General features: G+C 50.8%; 1 protein-coding gene across 1 annotated transcript in view; it reads right to left on the bottom strand.

The window, feature by feature from the left end:
* Nucleotides 1–20,394, bottom strand: part of prkcz (protein kinase C, zeta) — a 143,901-nt gene that overhangs the window by 30,103 nt on the left and 93,404 nt on the right. The window contains exons 12-14 of the mRNA XM_079180001.1: nt 4,314–4,449; nt 4,023–4,110; nt 2,934–3,053 (exon numbers count right to left, since the gene is read on the bottom strand). Coding sequence (XP_079036127.1) covers nt 2,934–3,053; nt 4,023–4,110; nt 4,314–4,449 — 344 coding nt within the window. The remainder of the gene's footprint in view (nt 1–2,933; nt 3,054–4,022; nt 4,111–4,313; nt 4,450–20,394) is intronic.

The raw sequence follows: 20,394 nt of genomic DNA on the forward strand, positions 1-20,394 counted from the left end.
AGTGCTGCTTTGCTTGATGGCGGTGGCATTGACACATTTTCTTTGCACAGAGCAAGGACTGAGAGCTAACCAGATGCACATCATAATATTATGAGGAAGGACTCGCAACTCTGTAAAGTTATTACGGCAAGAATCCTTTTATCCTTCATTCTGACACCAGGTTAAAGTACTCCGTTTACATTTTAAAGTCATCGACCAGGCTGGATGATGCATACACTACGCTACAATGATAGCTGAAAAACAGAGAATACGGAATGGAGCTTAAACACATCTTCTGTAGGAACACAAAGGGGATGTCACTTAATGCTACATCACTCTACATTACAGTTAATGTTGCACATTAACGCACATGTAAGCATGAGTCCAGACTCTGTTCGTGATACGGCTCATTTTGTTACACCAGGCTTTCCAAGTAGAAGTGAATGCTGGCCGTCACATTTCTACACCCGTCTCCTTATACCATTAAATCATAATTATGAACCAATTTTCCAACAACAATAAACCTGCTGATGCAGTCTGACTGATGGAGAACAGAGTCCTGTGTTTTGGGGAGCCTCAGTGTGGTTATTTGGCGCCATCTCAGTTTTAATGAAAATGCCATCAGCTGGCAAATGAAGCAAAGCAATAGAGAAAAAAATTAAATAAAAAGGCTGAACTGTTCTACACATGCATCCTAAATCTGTAATAGAGGCCATGATGTACTGCCAGATTCTCCACAGTTCATGAGGAGTGGGGGAGCGTGCATTGCAGCATGTGTGTCAAGTCAAACAGGGGTTTTCTTTTATGTAAGGAGAAACAATATAAATAACTGAAAGGAGTTTGTGCATGCAGCAGTACATCATTACATGAATTCTCAAATAGTAACCCATTTCTTGTTCACACACATGTACTTTAACAGCTTTGGGTGGTAAGATCCACGTAGATTACAGCCAACCGTTACAGTCGTGTTATCTTTAAGACATTAGGAAAACCAGATGCTTTTTGCCTGACCACAATGCATTTCTGCACTCATCCAATGGGGTTATAAGAGTTTAATCTACCAGAAGGTGGAATTTTCTTACCCTATAAAAGGACCATGTAATCTGTCAACAGAATTTGAAAAACACACATCACTGAATCAAATGTTCAAGGTGGAATTAAACACAGAAGGACACTTTTATCAACAGAGATTATGAGAAAACAAAAGTATGAATGGAGGTTCTCAAACTATTATTTCCCCGGCCGTATCTGGCTTTCACACGACACTAACGTAAATATAATGATAAGTTTACTCAAATGCCAAGAGATTTCACAGACTTGAATAAAACAAGAGTGGCAAACTAAAACAAATTAACAATTGAGAGAAATAAACGTAGCCCTGTTTGTGAGATCTCTCCATTCTAATGAAGCATGCCAGAACCATCTAAACCTCGATTTATACACGTAGAACCTTCACAGCCCAGAGCTGATTGTTATTCTGTTACATTATTCCTCACTCTCACAATATCAGTTATGCGTCACAAATGGCTAAATCAACATCTTTTTGTTTAAATGGCGCCGAGCAGCCTGCCATGTGCTCTTAATATTCACATCTGATTTCCCACTATTCCCCTATACTCCTAATCCCTTAAAGCTTAGAGGATGGGGTACATGCCTGCTGATGAAACAGGGACTGATATTGTTTACCATGGGTGGAGGATAAACAAGACTAGGTGGAAAAAAACAATGTGGCTGGACTCTGTGTGATCGGGGTGCTAAATTGTGACCAAATTGTGACAGGGATATAGTCAGCGGTGTCTGGATATTAAATGTTCATCTGCAGTTTTCTGGGGCAAATCATTTAATTCAACAATATAATCATGCTACTTTCAATAATTTCTTGTTCTGCACTTCTTCTCCAATTTCTTCTTTACTCTTTCAGTCAACCGTCCTCACGACAGATATGCCTCTGGGGTCAAGGAGCTATATTTGTAGGGTTCTGGTGTATCCAGCAGATATCTGGGCCAAGACTTCCTTTACCTTGTGCTGCTCGTTGTTTACAGTTTTATTAAATGTGAGATGAGAGACCAGTATGACTGGATTCTTTTCACAAGTAGCCAGTTAATACTATCTTAACAACTGAAGTCACTGAAAACTTCCAATATTTACAATTACAATTAAACAATGACTAATGACAAATTCTGATAGTAAAACGGTTAGTAAAGTGCAGAAGTTACGTAACACGAACAGCAGCCTCATGGGTAAGAGTCCTGTGTTTGCTTGACACCACTATCACAAACATCTTCCTTGAATGTTGGTGATAGTGGTGTACCAGATTGCCAGGCTAGAGTGCATGGCAATCTGCTATTTGAAATGTTCCATTTCCTTTAGGCAGATGTCAACACAATTTTAAAAGAATATTCATGCTACCCAAAAGAATAAACCCTTTAAATATGAGCCCAGCCATTATTTGAAAATGTAGGATAGCTTTTGAAGATGTATATTTATGTTGGTATTGTTGCTTCTACAAGGCGGAATGATGCCTCAAAACTATAAAAAGAAAACAAATAAATCAGTTAAAAGAGACAAAAAATCTCAACATGTGCAAATATTTACTAAAAAGTTAAGTCTTTTAGCAAAGGCTTGCAAAGTGACAACTGGTCTTTCCCAGTTGAAAGCCCTTTTCCCTGAAGCTTTGTTCCTATATGGTCATGACCCGCCCTATGCTGCCTCTGATTGGCTAGTCCTTGTTGCCTTCCTTGGTTGGGTTGGTTAGGTTTAGGCATGAGAAGTGAGAGTGGTTGGGGTTAGGGTAGGAATAACAGGGTAATCAGAGGCAGAGTAGGGCGAGTTATGCCTTCGCCATAGTAGGAAGAGAAATAGGACTTCCTGGCCAGCAGTGCCATGGTACCTCCTCTTGCAGTGTGTATCTAACAGGTATAAACCCTGGGTATTGTTAAATTCCTCTGCCTCACCTTGAAAGAGGTACTCCTCTGTGTTCATGTCGGGATTGTCGGTGATAATGTCGAATGGGGACCTCCCAGCCATCATCTCAAACATCAGCACGCCCAGAGCCCACCAGTCCACACTGAAGCCTGGGACGGCACACAACAATAAGACATGTGGCATGAAAAGACTCACTTATCAGATGCACAAAACGTTTTCTATGTACATGCACTGCCACAGAAGCCAGGCTCAGACTGCAGGAGTTTTAAAATCCTAACCAGTTTAGAAATTGTTTTGCATCACACATTAGGGAGAATGCTCACAGATGCTCTTCTCTTTAATCTCAAACACGTACACAGTACAAGATCTGAAAATAATGGTGCATCACACACTGCAGGATTTTATTAATATTATCGTGCAATGCACCACGTGATCTCTCTCACGTAGTTTCATTAGGGAGCAGATGTGAAGACTGACGTGGTGCTAAAAGTCTCTGTAGCAATGCTTTGCAGTTAGAAAAAACAAAAGCAGAAGTCTAAATGAGTCAGGATGAGAAATGGCTGGTCAGTTTTAATACCCGTCAACGTTGGAATGGTAAAAAACGTTAGCCTTAAGGGCTAGAATGTTTACGGTTATCGTCCGCTTGGAAACATCGTCAGCTGCTCCGGCTTGTCTTTCTCATTGGCTATCGTGGTCCCACTCGAATGAGGTACTGATGTAATCATCAAGACTTTATCTCCTAAATATCACACGTTTGAAAATAACCGGGGCGGCTCCGATGAAAGAGTGAACAGCTTGGAAACCCTTCACATTACCAGATAATCTGCGACTAACATCGGGACCGACCAAGGTGCTGGACTGGATTTCACCCCCGATTGTCGGGAGGGGTATATCAGGGATAAACCACCCCTGAACTCCTTTAGTCTGAGTCCGGTTTTAAGCTACAAAAGTTGCCCAATGCAGTTTAGGTGGTCTAGTGCATGATTTAAATCCATCCTTCATTGCCTTTCATTCAAATTTAAAGATTCACCATCAGTAGTTTAGAAACAAAAATATGAGTTGTTGGGATCAGCGTTTGGACATGAATTGATCCAACCCACTGGGACTCCTGTACTCACCGTAGTCCTCTCCTCTGAGAATCTCGGGTGCAATGTAGTTGGGTGTTCCACAGAAGGTACTAGTGGTGTCACCTGGTCTAATCCCCTCCTGAAGGGGGTGGAGGGGGAAGAAGACATGGTTCCAGTGATATAAGAAAAAAGAATATGATGTACAAGAACCAGAACAGTGGACAGAAAAGCAGAGACAGAGGCCCCGTCAGTACTTCCAGTCAATACAGACGTTGCATTATTGATAACCCCTACACCAGCCGTCCACACAGCCGACTGAAAGAAAATCAATCCGTGTCTTACCTTGCACATGCCGTAGTCTGTGAGCTTGATGTGTCCCTCGTGATCCAAGAGAACGTTGTCCAGCTTCAGGTCTCGGTAAATTATGCCCTTTTCATGCAGGAAGTTCAGAGCGATACAGATTTCAGCAGCATAAAATCTGTGAAGGAGAAGAGAAAAATGCAGGGAATCATGAGCTGTCCACTGGTGCCACCATCAGGCCAAAGAATTACACCAGAAAACGACACATCGCCATTGGTGGTTGTACATGTTGTGTTGGTGTCATATGACCATCACACTCACAGGGGTCATTAATTAAGCCACAGACAAACAGGGATTGAACTGCAAAATCAACTTGATATTGTTATTTTCTAATTTACTGCTATTCTCCAGTAGTGCAGTGACCGTGGTAAGAAGAAAAGGGGGGCTTTGCAGTCTCTTGTAGTGCTCCAGGTGTTCTGCACAGCATTTATGTAACAGTGACCTGTCTGAACGCCAATTCATCTAAAGCCATTAGGCCAGCCATGTTACAGATTCCATGTTTGGAAATGGCTCATTGAGAAGATTGCCATAGTTGCTGCCCAGAGGATGAACCCTTTCCATTCTGAACACTCTCTGGGCCACGGTGGAAGAAACAAAACACTGACACACAGATAAAGGGTCTCCTTAAAAATTGCAGGCAAAACGTGTTTCAGATAGAAGCTGTCATCAGCGATGTTACTGTGAAACTGACAATGGCTACTAGTTGAATTGTGTTCAGTTCTGCCTGGAGTATTATTCATTAAAAAGCAAAAGCAGCAAGCGTATACATTCAGTATTCCTTCAGTAGCTAGTAGGGGTGCAACGGATCACAAAACTCACGGTTAGGATCGGATCTTGGTTTTTGAGTCACGGATCGGATCATTTTTCGGATCAGCAAAGAAATAGGTGGGGGGGACAAATATATTTGCTTTCCATATATTAATTAAAATAACTTCAAGAACACTTAAACCAAATAACTTTGGGCTATAGTCTTACATGAAAACCACAATATTTAAGATATTTAGAATATCTACATTGTGTGGGGAAAGGGTAGCCAGATGTGTGGCTGTGTGCCTCTCACAGAGGGGGCATGTCTGCAGCACCGGACTTTAAATCTCAAGTCCACTGTGATGAGCTGTCACAGTCTTTTCCTTTTCATAGAGACATGGAACAAGCTTCATACAGAAGTGGGTGCGTGAGGAGATTTTGTAGCGTGTTTAAAATCCTTTGTTTTCCACACTGGAGTATGGCTTCGTGTCTGCACCAATAAAGATCCCAATAGATGTTGTAATAGTTTTAGCCGGGTCTAACTGTTTCTGAAATGCCACGATGATAAGTTGTTGTTGTGGCTTGGCCCCCGTCGCTGCAGCAAGGCCGAGATCCTCTTTGTGGCACTGGCACCACAGTGACTAGTCAGTGGAAAGCGTCAGTCAGGCGTCAGTCAGGTGCCACAACAGTGGCTAGTGAGCGGCACTCGTTCGGCACCCGTCAAGAAGCTACCGAGCTGAGCGGGCGGAGCCACATTTCCTGAAAACACCCACTGTTGTTACGATATAGGTCAGCAGCCGTAAATCAGTTTTATCATCACAGTATGGATTTTAGTTGAGTCACCTGAGCCACCCGTTCTGTGTACATCCTTAGAATAACCACGTTGTACTTTTTTGTTTCTCATTCATTTTATTTAAGTATGATTTTGTTGGTTTTTAAACAAAAGGGAACATAATGCACTCTTTCAAAATTATTACTTTTATAGTCATTTACAACAATTGGCTAAATTAATGAAAATAAATCATTCATTTTATTATCATTTAAAAGTATATATATAAAAACGTTAAAAAAATGAATGCCCATAAAATGTCCAATCCAAAAATACATGTCTGAAAATATCTTCATTCTTCCTCTGCTTATACGTAGGTGTCAGTAGGTGCCACAAGCTGCCAGTGCCAATAGTTGTCACAGGAGGGCCACCACTAATCAGAGGAGTGCCACCACTAGTCAGAGGAGTGCCACCACTAGTCAGAGGAGTGCCACCACTAGTCAGAGGAGTGACACCACTAGTAAGAGGAGTTACACCACTAGTCAGAGGAGTGACACCACTAGTCAGAGGAGTGACACCACTAGTCAGAGGAGTGACACCAATAGTCAGAGGAGTGACACCGCTAGTCAGAGGAGTGACACCGCTAGTCAGAGGAGTGCCACCGCTAGTCAGAGGAGTGCCACCACTAGTCAGAGGAGTGACACCGCTAGTCAGAGGCGTGACACCGCTAGTCAGAGGAGTGCCACCGCTAGTCAGAGGAGTGCCACCTCTAGTCAGAGGATTGCCACCACTATTCAGAGGAGTGACACCACTAGTCAGAGGAGTGACACCACTAGTCAGAGGAGTGACACCACTAGTCAGAGGAGTGCCACCACTAATCAGAGGAGTGCCACCACTATTCAGAGGAGTGCCACCACTAGTCAGGATTGCCACCACTAGTCAGGGGAGTGCCACCACTAGTCAGAGGAGTGACACCACTAGTCAGAGGAGTGACACCACTAGTCAGAGGAGTGACACCACTAGTCAGAAGAGTGACACCACTAGTCAGAGGAGTGCCACCACTAATCAGAGGAGTGCCACCACGAGTCAGGATTGCCAACACTAGTCAGGGGAGTGCCACCACTAGTCAGAGGAGTGCCACCACTAGTCAGGGGAGTGACACCACTAGTCAGAAGAGTGACACCACTAGTCAGAGGAGTGCCACCACTAATCAGAGGAGTGCCACCACTATTCAGAGGAGTGCCACCACTAGTCAGGATTACCAACACTAGTCAGGGGAGTGCCACCACTAGTCAGAGGAGTGCCACCACTAGTCAGGGGAGTGCCACCACTAGTCAGAGGAGTGCCACCACTAGTCAAAGGAGTGCCACCACTAATCAGAGGAGTGCCACCACTATTCAGAGGAGTGCCACCACTAGTCAGGATTGCCACCAATAGTCAGGGGAGTGCCACCACTAGTCAGAGGAGTGCCACCACTAGTCAGAGGAGTGACACTACTAGTCAGAGGAGTGACACAACTAGTCAGAGGAGTGACACCACTAGTCAGAGGAGTGACACCACTAGTCAGAGGAGGACCACCACTAGTCAGAGGAGTGCCACCACTAGTCAGAGGAGTGCCACCACTAGTCAGAGGAGTGACACCACTAGTCAGAGGAGTGACACCACTAGTCAGAGGATTGCCACCACTATTCAGAGGAGTGCCACCACTAGTCAGAGGAGTGACACCACTAGTCAGAGGAGTGACACAAACTAGTCAGAGGAGTGCCACCACTAATCAGAGGAGTGCCACCACTATTCAGAGGAGTGCCACCACTAGTCAGGATTGCCAACACTAGTCAGGGGAGTGCCACCACTAGTCAGAAGAGTGCCACCACTAGTCAGGGGAGTGACACCACTAGTCGGAGGAGGGCCACCACTAGTCAGAGGAGTGCCACCACTATTCAGAGGAGTGCCACCACTAGTCAGAGGAGTGCCACCACTAGTCAGAGGAGTGACACCACTAGTCAGAGGAGTGACACCACTAGTCAGAGGAGTGCCACCACTAGTCAGAGGAGTGCCACCACTAGTCAGAGGAGTGCCACCACTAGTCAGAAGAGTGACACCACTAGTCAGAGGAGTGACACCACTAGTCAGAGGATTGCCACCACTATTCAGAGGAGTGACACCACTAGTCAGAGGAGTGCCACCACTAGTCAGAAGAGTGCCACCACTATTCAGAGGAGTGCCACCACAAGTCAGGATTGCCAACACTAGTCAGGGGAGTGCCACCACTAGTCAGAGGAGTGCCACCACTAGTCAGGGGAGTGACACCACTAGTCAGAGGAGTGACACCACTAGTCAGAGGAGTGCCACCACTAATCAGAGGAGTGACACCACTAGTCAGAGGAGTGACACCACTAGTCGGAGGAGTGCCACCACTAGTCGGAGGAGTGCCACCACTAGTCAGGAGTGCCACCACTAGTGTCAGAGGAGTGCCACCACTATTCGGAGGAGGGCCACCACTATTCAGAGGAGGGCCACCACTAGTCAGGAGTGCCACCATTAGTCAGGAGTGCCACCACTAGTCGGAGGAGTGCCACCACTAGTCAGGAGTGCCACCACTAGTCAGAGGAGTGACACCACTAGTCAGAGGAGTGACACCACTAGTCAGAGGAGTGACACCACTAGTCAGAGGAGTGCCACCACTAGTCAGAGGAGTGCCACCACTAATCAGAGGAATGCCACCACTATTCAGAGGAGTGCCACCACTAGTCAGGATTGCCAACACTTGTCAGGGGAGTGCCACCACTAGTCAGAGGAGTGCCACCACTAGTCAGGGGAGTGACACCACTATTCAGAGGAGGGCCACCACTATTCAGAGGAGGGCCACCACTAGTCAGAGGAGTGATACCACTAGTCAGGATTGCCACCACTATTCAGAGGAGTGCCACCACTAGTCGGAGGAGTGCCACCACTAGTCAGGAGTGCCACCACTAGTCGGAGGAGTGCCACCACTAGTCAGGAGTGCCACCACTAGTCAGGAGTGCCACCACTAGTCAGAGGAGTGCCACCACTATTCAGAGGAGGGCCACCACTATTCAGAGGAGGGCCACCACTAGTCAGGAGTGCCACCACTAGTCAGAGGAGTGCCACCACTAGTTAGAGGAGTGCCACCACTAGTCAGAGGAGTGACACAAACTAGTCAGAGGAGTGCCACCACTAATCAGAGGAGTGCCACCACTATTCAGAGGAGTGCCACCACTAGTCAGGATTGCCAACACTAGTCAGGGGAGTGCCACCACTAGTCAGAAGAGTGCCACCACTAGTCAGGGGAGTGCCACCACTAGTCGGAGGAGGGCCACCACTAGTCAGAGGAGTGCCACCACTATTCAGAGGAGTGCCACCACTAGTCAGAGGAGTGACACCACTAGTCAGAGGAGTGACACCACTAGTCAGAGGAGTGACACCACTAGTCAGAGGAGTGACACCACTAGTCAGAGGAGTGCCACCACTAGTCAGAGGAGTGACACCACTAGTCAGAGGAGTGCCACCACTAGTCAGAAGAGTGACAACACTAGTCAGAGGAGTGCCACCACTAGTCAGAGGATTGCCACCACTATTCAGAGGAGTGCCACCACTAGTCAGAGGAGTGAAGCCACTAGTCAGAAGAGTGACACCACTATTCAGAGGAGTGCCACCACTAGTCAGGATTGCCAACACTAGTCAGGGGAGTGCCACCACTAGTCAGAGGAGTGCCACCACTAGTCAGGGGAGTGACACCACTAGTCAGAGGAGTGACACCACTAGTCAGAGGAGTGCCACCACTAATCAGAGGAGTGCCACCACTAGTCAGAGGAGTGCCACCACTAGTCAGAGGAGTGCCACCACTAGTCAGAGGAGTGCCACCACTAATCAGAGGAATGCCACCACTATTCAGAGGAGTGCCACCACTAGTCAGGATTGCCAACACTTGTCAGGGGAGTGCCACCACTAGTCAGAGGAGTGCCACCACTAGTCAGGGGAGTGACATCACTAGTCAGAAGAGTGACACCACTAGTCGGAGGAGGGCCACCACTAGTCGGAGGAGGGCCACCACTAGTCGGAGGAGTACCACCACTAGTCGGAGGAGTGCCACCACTAGTCGGAGGAGTGCCACCACTAGTCGGAGGAGTGCCACCACTAGTGGGAGGAGTGCCACCACTAGTCGGAGGAGTGCCACCACTAGTCGGAGGAGTGCCACCACTAGTCAGGAGTGCCACCACTAGTCAGAGGAGTGCCACCACTATTCGGAGGAGGGCCACCACTATTCAGAGGAGGGCCACCACTAGTCAGGAGTGCCACCATTAGTCAGGAGTGCCACCACTAGTCGGAGGAGTGCCACCACTAGTCAGGAGTGCCACCACTAGTCAGAGGAGTGACACCACTAGTCAGAGGAGTGACACCACTAGTCAGAGGAGTGACACTACTAGTCAGAGGAGTGCCACCACTAGTCAGAGGAGTGCCACCACTAATCAGAGGAATGCCACCACTATTCAGAGGAGTGCCACCACTAGTCAGGATTGCCAACACTTGTCAGGGGAGTGCCACCACTAGTCAGAGGAGTGCCACCACTAGTCAGGGGAGTGACATCACTAGTCAGAAGAGTGACACCACTAGTCAGAGGAGGGCCACCACTAGTCGGAGGAGTGCCACCACTAGTCGGAGGAGTGCCACCACTAGTCGGAGGAGTGCCACCACTAGTCGGAGGAGTGCCACCACTAGTGGGAGGAGTGCCACCACTAGTCGGAGGAGTGCCACCACTAGTCAGGAGTGCCACCACTAGTCAGAGGAGTGCCACCACTATTCGGAGGAGGGCCACCACTATTCAGAGGAGGGCCACCACTAGTCAGGAGTGCCACCATTAGTCAGGAGTGCCACCTCTAGTCGGAGGAGTGCCACCACTAGTCAGGAGTGCCACCACTAGTCAGAGGAGTGCCACCACTATTCAGAGGAGGGCCACAACTAGTCAGAGGAGTGCCACCACGATTCAGAGGAGGGCCACCACTATTCAGAGGAGGGCCACCACTAGTCAGAGGAGTGACACAAACTAGTCAGAGGAGTGCCACCACTAATCAGAGGAGTGCCACCACTATTCAGAGGAGTGCCACCACTAGTCAGGATTGCCAACACTAGTCAGGGGAGTGCCACCACTAGTCAGAAGAGTGCCACCACTAGTCAGGGGAGTGACACCACTAGTCGGAGGAGGGCCACCACTAGTCAGAGGAGTGCCACCACTATTCAGAGGAGTGCCACCACTAGTCAGAGGAGTGCCACCACTAGTCAGAGGAGTGACACCACTAGTCAGAGGAGTGACACCACTAGTCAGAGGAGTGCCACCACTAGTCAGAGGAGTGCCACCACTAGTCAGAGGAGTGACACCACTAGTCAGAGGAGTGACACCACTAGTCAGAGGAGTGCCACCACTAGTCAGAGGAGTGACACCACTAGTCAGAGGAGTGCCACCACTAGTCAGAAGAGTGACACCACTAGTCAGAGGAGTGCCACCACTAGTCAGAGGATTGCCACCACTATTCAGAGGAGTGCCACCACTAGTCAGAGGAGTGACACCACTAGTCAGAAGAGTGACACCACTATTCAGAGGAGTGCCACCACTAGTCAGGATTGCCAACACTAGTCAGGGGAGTGCCACCACTAGTCAGAGGAGTGCCACCACTAGTCAGGGGAGTGACACCACTAGTCAGAGGAGTGACACCACTAGTCAGAGGAGTGCCACCACTAATCAGAGGAGTGACACCACTAGTCAGAGGAGTGACACCACTAGTCAGAGGAGTGCCACCACTAGTCAGAGGAGTGCCACCACTAATCAGAGGAATGCCACCACTATTCAGAGGAGTGCCACCACTAGTCAGGATTGCCAACACTTGTCAGGGGAGTGCCACCACTAGTCAGAGGAGTGCCACCACTAGTCAGGGGAGTGACATCACTAGTCAGAAGAGTGACACCACTAGTCAGAGGAGGGCCACCACTAGTCGGAGGAGGGCCACCACTAGTCGGAGGAGTGCCACCACTAGTCGGAGGAGTGCCACCACTAGTCGGAGGAGTGCCACCACTAGTCGGAGGAGTGCCACCACTAGTGGGAGGAGTGCCACCACTAGTCGGAGGAGTGCCACCACTAGTCGGAGGAGTGCCACCACTAGTCAGGAGTGCCACCACTAGTCAGAAGAGTGCCACCACTATTCGGAGGAGGGCCACCACTATTCAGAGGAGGGCCACCACTAGTCAGGAGTGCCACCATTAGTCAGGAGTGCCACCACTAGTCGGAGGAGTGCCACCACTAGTCAGGAGTGCCACCACTAGTCAGAGGAGTGACACCACTAGTCAGAGGAGTGACACTACTAGTCAGAGGAGTGCCACCACTAGTCAGAGGAGTGCCACCACTAATCAGAGGAATGCCACCACTATTCAGAGGAGTGCCACCACTAGTCAGGATTGCCAACACTTGTCAGGGGAGTGCCACCACTAGTCAGAGGAGTGCCACCACTAGTCAGGGGAGTGACATCACTAGTCAGAAGAGTGACACCACTAGTCAGAGGAGGGCCACCACTAGTCGGAGGAGGGCCACCACTAGTCGGAGGAGTACCACCACTAGTCGGAGGAGTGCCACCACTAGTCGGAGGAGTGCCACCACTAGTCGGAGGAGTGCCACCACTAGTGGGAGGAGTGCCACCACTAGTCGGAGGAGTGCCACCACTAGTCGGAGGAGTGCCACCACTAGTCAGGAGTGCCACCACTAGTCAGAGGAGTGCCACCACTATTCGGAGGAGGGCCACCACTATTCAGAGGAGGGCCACCACTAGTCAGGAGTGCCACCATTAGTCAGGAGTGCCACCACTAGTCGGAGGAGTGCCACCACTAGTCAGGAGTGCCACCACTAGTCAGAGGAGTGCCACCACTATTCAGAGGAGGGCCACCACTAGTCAGAGGAGTGCCACCACTATTCAGAGGAGGGCCACCACTATTCAGAGGAGGGCCACCACTAGTCAGAGGAGTGACACCACTAGTCAGGATTGCCACCACTATTCAGAGGAGTGACACCACTAGTCGGAGGAGTGCCACCACTAGTCAGGAGTGCCACCACTAGTCGGAGGAGTGCCACCACTAGTCAGGAGTGCCACCACTAGTCAGAGGAGTGCCACCACTATTCAGAGGAGGGCCACCACTATTCAGAGGAGGGCCACCACTAGTCAGGAGTGCCACCATTAGTCAGAGGAGTGTCACCACTAGTCGGAGGAGTGCCACCACTAGTCAGGAGTGCCACCACTAGTCAGAGGAGTGCCACCACTAGTCAGGAGTGCCACCACTAGTCGGAGGAGTGCCACCACTAGTCAGAGGAGTGCCACCACTATTCAGAGGAGTGCCACCACTAGTCAGAGGAGTGACACCACTAGTCAGAGGAGTGACACCACTAGTCAGAGGAGTGACACCACTAGTCAGAGGAGTGACACCACTAGTCAGAGGAGTGCCACCACTAGTCAGAGGAGTGACACCACTAGTCAGAGGAGTGCCACCACTAGTCAGAAGAGTGACACCACTAGTCAGAGGAGTGCCACCACTAGTCAGAGGATTGCCACCACTATTCAGAGGAGTGCCACCACTAGTCAGAGGAGTGACACCACTAGTCAGAAGAGTGACACCACTATTCAGAGGAGTGCCACCACTAGTCAGGATTGCCAACACTAGTCAGGGGAGTGCCACCACTAGTCAGAGGAGTGCCACCACTAGTCAGGGGAGTGACACCACTAGTCAGAGGAGTGACACCACTAGTCAGAGGAGTGCCACCACTAATCAGAGGAGTGCCACCACTAGTCAGAGGAGTGCCACCACTAGTCAGAGGAGTGCCACCACTAGTCAGAGGAGTGCCACCACTAATCAGAGGAATGCCACCACTATTCAGAGGAGTGCCACCACTAGTCAGGATTGCCAACACTTGTCAGGGGAGTGCCACCACTAGTCAGAGGAGTGCCACCACTAGTCAGGGGAGTGACATCACTAGTCAGAAGAGTGACACCACTAGTCAGAGGAGGGCCACCACTAGTCGGAGGAGGGCCACCACTAGTCGGAGGAGTACCACCACTAGTCGGAGGAGTGCCACCACTAGTCGGAGGAGTGCCACCACTAGTCGGAGGAGTGCCACCACTAGTGGGAGGAGTGCCACCACTAGTCGGAGGAGTGCCACCACTAGTCGGAGGAGTGCCACCACTAGTCAGGAGTGCCACCACTAGTCAGAGGAGTGCCACCACTATTCGGAGGAGGGCCACCACTATTCAGAGGAGGGCCACCACTAGTCAGGAGTGCCACCATTAGTCAGGAGTGCCACCACTAGTCGGAGGAGTGCCACCACTAGTCAGGAGTGCCACCACTAGTCAGAGGAGTGACACCACTAGTCAGAGGAGTGACACCACTAGTCAGAGGAGTGACACCACTAGTCAGAGGAGTGCCACCACTAGTCAGAGGAGTGCCACCACTAATCAGAGGAATGCCACCACTATTCAGAGGAGTGCCACCACTAGTCAGGATTGCCAACACTAGTCAGGGGAGTGCCACCACTAGTCAGAGGAGTGCCACCACTAGTCAGGGGAGTGACATCACTAGTCAGAAGAGTGACACCACTAGTCAGAGGAGGGCCACCACTAGTCGGAGGAGTGCCACCACTAGTCGGAGGAGTGCCACCACTAGTCGGAGGAGTGCCACCACTAGTCGGAGGAGTGCCACCACTAGTGGGAGGAGTGCCACCACTAGTCGGAGGAGTGCCACCACTAGTCAGGAGTGCCACCACTAGTCAGAGGAGTGCCACCACTATTCGGAGGAGGGCCACCACTATTCAGAGGAGGGCCACCACTAGTCAGGAGTGCCACCATTAGTCAGGAGTGCCACCTCTAGTCGGAGGAGTGCCACCACTAGTCAGGAGTGCCACCACTAGTCAGAGGAGTGCCACCACTATTCAGAGGAGGGCCACAACTAGTCAGAGGAGTGCCACCACTATTCAGAGGAGGGCCACCACTATTCAGAGGAGGGCCACCACTAGTCAGAGGAGTGACACAAACTAGTCAGAGGAGTGCCACCACTAATCAGAGGAGTGCCACCACTATTCAGAGGAGTGCCACCACTAGTCAGGATTGCCAACACTAGTCAGGGGAGTGCCACCACTAGTCAGAAGAGTGCCACCACTAGTCAGGGGAGTGACACCACTAGTCGGAGGAGGGCCACCACTAGTCAGAGGAGTGCCACCACTATTCAGAGGAGTGCCACCACTAGTCAGAGGAGTGCCACCACTAGTCAGAGGAGTGACACCACTAGTCAGAGGAGTGACACCACTAGTCAGAGGAGTGCCACCACTAGTCAGAGGAGTGCCACCACTAGTCAGAGGAGTGACACCACTAGTCAGAGGAGTGACACCACTAGTCAGAGGAGTGCCACCACTAGTCAGAGGAGTGACACCACTAGTCAGAGGAGTGCCACCACTAGTCAGAAGAGTGACACCACTAGTCAGAGGAGTGCCACCACTAGTCAGAGGATTGCCACCACTATTCAGAGGAGTGCCACCACTAGTCAGAGGAGTGACACCACTAGTCAGAAGAGTGACACCACTATTCAGAGGAGTGCCACCACTAGTCAGGATTGCCAACACTAGTCAGGGGAGTGCCACCACTAGTCAGAGGAGTGCCACCACTAGTCAGGGGAGTGACACCACTAGTCAGAGGAGTGACACCACTAGTCAGAGGAGTGCCACCACTAATCAGAGGAGTGACACCACTAGTCAGAGGAGTGACACCACTAGTCAGAGGAGTGCCACCACTAGTCAGAGGAGTGCCACCACTAATCAGAGGAATGCCACCACTATTCAGAGGAGTGCCACCACTAGTCAGGATTGCCAACACTTGTCAGGGGAGTGCCACCACTAGTCAGAGGAGTGCCACCACTAGTCAGGGGAGTGACATCACTAGTCAGAAGAGTGACACCACTAGTCAGAGGAGGGCCACCACTAGTCGGAGGAGGGCCACCACTAGTCGGAGGAGTGCCACCACTAGTCGGAGGAGTGCCACCACTAGTCGGAGGAGTGCCACCACTAGTCGGAGGAGTGCCACCACTAGTCGGAGGAGTGCCACCACTAGTCAGGAGTGCCACCACTAGTCAGAGGAGTGCCACCACTATTCGGAGGAGGGCCACCACTATTCAGAGGAGGGCCACCACTAGTCAGGAGTGCCACCATTAGTCAGGAGTGCCACCACTAGTCGGAGGAGTGCCACCACTAGTCAGGAGTGCCACCACTAGTCAGAGGAGTGACACCACTAGTCAGAGGAGTGACACCACTAGTCAGAGGAGTGACACTACTAGTCAGAGGAGTGCCACCACTAGTCAGAGGAGTGCCACCACTAATCAGAGGAATGCCACCACTATTCAGAGGAGTGCCACCACTAGTCAGGATTGCCAACACTTGTCAGGGGAGTGCCACCACTAGTCAGAGGAGTGCCACCACTAGTCAGGGGAGTGACATCACTAGTCAGAAGAGTGACACCACTAGTCAGAGGAGGGCCACCACTAGTCGGAGGAGGGCCACCACTAGTCGGAGGAGTACCACCACTAGTCGGAGGAGTGCCACCACTAGTCGGAGGAGTGCCACCACTAGTCGGAGGAGTGCCACCACTAGTGGGAGGAGTGCCACCACTAGTCGGAGGAGTGCCACCACTAGTCGGAGGAGTGCCACCACTAGTCAGGAGTGCCACCACTAGTCAGAGGAGTGCCACCACTATTCGGAGGAGGGCCACCACTATTCAGAGGAGGGCCACCACTAGTCAGGAGTGCCACCATTAGTCAGGAGTGCCACCACTAGTCGGAGGAGTGCCACCACTAGTCAGGAGTGCCACCACTAGTCAGAGGAGTGCCACCACTATTCAGAGGAGGGCCACCACTATTCAGAGGAGGGCCACCACTAGTCAGGAGTGCCACCATTAGTCAGGAGTGCCACCACTAGTCGGAGGAGTGCCACCACTAGTCAGGAGTGCCACCACTAGTCAGAGGAGTGCCACCACTATTCAGAGGAGGGCCACCACTAGTCAGAGGAGTGCCACCACTATTCAGAGGAGGGCCACCACTATTCAGAGGAGGGCCACCACTAGTCAGAGGAGTGACACCACTAGTCAGGATTGCCACCACTATTCAGAGGAGTGACACCACTAGTCGGAGGAGTGCCACCACTAGTCAGGAGTGCCACCACTAGTCGGAGGAGTGCCACCACTAGTCAGGAGTGCCACCACTAGTCAGAGGAGTGCCACCACTATTCAGAGGAGGGCCACCACTATTCAGAGGAGGGCCACCACTAGTCAGGAGTGCCACCATTAGTCAGAGGAGTGTCACCACTAGTCGGAGGAGTGCCACCACTAGTCAGGAGTGCCACCACTAGTCAGAGGAGTGCCACCACTAGTCAGGAGTGCCACCACTAGTCGGAGGAGTGCCACCACTAGTCAGGAGTGCCACCACTAGTCAGAGGAGTGCCACCACTAGTCGGAGGAGTGCCACCACTAGTCAGGAGTGCCACCACTAGTCAGGGGAGGGTCACCACTATTCAGAGGAGTGCCACCACTATTCAGAGGAGGGCCACCACTAGTCAGGAGTGCCACCATTAGTCAGGAGTGCCACCACTAGTCGGAGGAGTGCCACCACTAGTCAGGAGTGCCACCACTAGTCAGAGGAGTGCCACCACTATTCAGAGGAGGGCCACCACTAGTCAGAGGAGTGCCACCACTATTCAGAGGAGGGCCACCACTATTCAGAGGAGGGCCACCACTAGTCAGAGGAGTGACACCACTAGTCAGGATTGCCACCACTATTCAGAGGAGTGACACCACTAGTCGGAGGAGTGCCACCACTAGTCAGGAGTGCCACCACTAGTCGGAGGAGTGCCACCACTAGTCAGGAGTGCCACCACTAGTCAGAGGAGTGCCACCACTATTCAGAGGAGGGCCACCACTATTCAGAGGAGGGCCACCACTAGTCAGGAGTGCCACCATTAGTCAGAGGAGTGTCACCACTAGTCGGAGGAGTGCCACCACTAGTCAGGAGTGCCACCACTAGTCAGAGGAGTGCCACCACTAGTCAGGAGTGCCACCACTAGTCGGAGGAGTGCCACCACTAGTCAGGAGTGCCACCACTAGTCAGAGGAGTGCCACCACTAGTCGGAGGAGTGCCACCACTAGTCAGGAGTGCCACCACTAGTCAGGGGAGGGTCACCACTATTCAGAGGAGTGCCACCACTAGCCAGGATTGCCACCACTAGTCGGAGGAGTGCCACCACTAGTCGGAGGAGTGCCACCACTAGTCGGAGGAGTGCCACCACTAGTCGGAGGAGGGCCACCACTAGTCAGGATTGCCACCACTAGTCAGGGGAGTGCCACCACTAGTCAGAGGAGTGACACCACTAGTCAGAAGAGTAACACCACTAGTCAGAGGAGTGCCACCACTAATCAGAGGAGTGCCACCACTATTCAGAGGAGTGCCACCACTTGTCAGAGGAGTGCCACCAATAGTCAGGGGAGTGACACCACTAGTCAGAGGAGGGCCACCACTAGTCAGAATTTCCACCACTAGTCAGAGGAGTGACACCACTAGTCAGAGTAGTGACACCACTGGTCAGAGGAGTGACACCACTATTCAGAGGAGTGCCACCACTATTCAGAGGAGTGCCACCACTAGTCAGGATTGCCAACACTAGTCAGGGGAGTGCCACCACTAGTCAGAGGAGTGCCACCACTAGTCAGGGGAGTGACATCACTAGTCAGAGGAGTGACACCACTAGTCAGAAGAGTAACACCACTAGTCAGAGGAGTGCCACCACTAATCAGAGGAGTGCCACCACTATTCAGAGGAGTGCCACCACTTGTCAGAGGAGTGCCACCAATAGTCAGGGGAGTGACACCACTAGTCAGAGGAGGGCCACCACTAGTCAGAATTTCCACCACTAGTCAGAGGAGTGACACCACTAGTCAGAGGAGTGACACCACTAGTCAGAGGAGTGACACCACTATTCAGAGGAGTGCCACCACTAGTCAGGATTGCCAACACTAGTCAGGGGAGTGCCACCACTAGTCAGAGGAGTGCCACCACTAGTCAGGGGAGTGACATCACTAGTCAGAGGAGTGACACCACTAGTCAGAGGAGTGCCACCACTAATCAGAGGAGTGCCACCACTAATCAGAGGAGTGCCACCACTATTTAGAGGAGTGCCACCACTATTCAGAGGAGTGCCACCACTAGTCAGGGGAGTGCCACCACTAATCGGAGGAGTGCCACCACTAGTCGGAGGAGTGACACCACTAGTCGGAGGAGTGCCACCACTATTCAGAGGAGTGCCACCACTAGTCAGGATTGCCACCACTAGTCGGAGGAGTGCCACCACTAGTCAGAGGAGTGCCACCACTAGTCAGAGGATTGCCACCATTAGTCAGAGGAGTGACACCACTAATCAGAGGAGTACCACAAGGCATCAGATAATTGCCACCGGCAGTCAGAGGAGTGTGCCCCCTGGTCCGTGTACGTTTTGATAATCTGTTTCATGGTTTATTTGTTTTTTCTTTTGAAGAGCGACACAAAGTAAGACAGGTAGTCCGGAAGTAGGAATATATATAAGGTAATAGAATGACCGTATGCAAGAAAATTGTTAGTCAGTAGTAATGCCAGGGTAACATTAGTAATAAACGTGGGCCAATGGGAGTATGTTAGCAACAATAGTTGACTACATGCGATTTAATATTACACAGCAAGAATCAACTTTTTGATTAATCTGTGGTTGGCTTGATGCAATACAGTTCGTAATATAGTTTAATCAAAATCCAATCGTAACAACAACGGGTGTTCTCAGGAAATGTGGCCCCGCCCGCTCCGCTCGGCACCTTCTTGACGACGGGTGCCGAATGAGTGCCGCTTGTTTGCCACTGTTGTGGCACCTGACTGATGCTTGCCATTGACTAGTCACTGAGGTGCCAGAGCCACAAGGAGGATCTTGCTGTTTCTCTGTCGCTAGACCAGGATGGTGGCGCTTCATATGTGTAGACATACCCGATGTTTTGCTGGTTGACGTATGTCTTTCTCTTTAAACAACGCCTACATACCGTAACGCTTTTGTCCACCACCCTCATCCGTCATTATAAGTTACAGAGAAGACAAAATGCTCCCAAACGTGCGTCTTCAATGACACCAGGGGCTTCTCAAGTTCCTCCGCTCGCCATGACGTTCACCGTTAAATGCTTTTAACACGCTCCGTTCACGTGAACACACTACACACTACTGACACTCTGCATTGATATTTGGGGAGCAGCAGTAAAACTTTATTACACACTATGATGATTAAACTGTAAATAAATAAATAAATACTCAATTAATCCGCGGTTCACAAGTGTGCCGAACCGTGGGGGGTGATCCGAACTGATCACAGATCGATTCGGGATCCGTTACACCACTAGTAGCTAGCATAGCATTGAAGTGGTTACGCTAGTTAATGATGTGCCAACATAC

This window comes from Pholis gunnellus (genome assembly GCF_910591455.1).
Source record: "Pholis gunnellus genome assembly, chromosome: 2".
In the NCBI taxonomy this organism is placed as follows: Eukaryota; Metazoa; Chordata; class Actinopteri; order Perciformes; family Pholidae; genus Pholis; species Pholis gunnellus.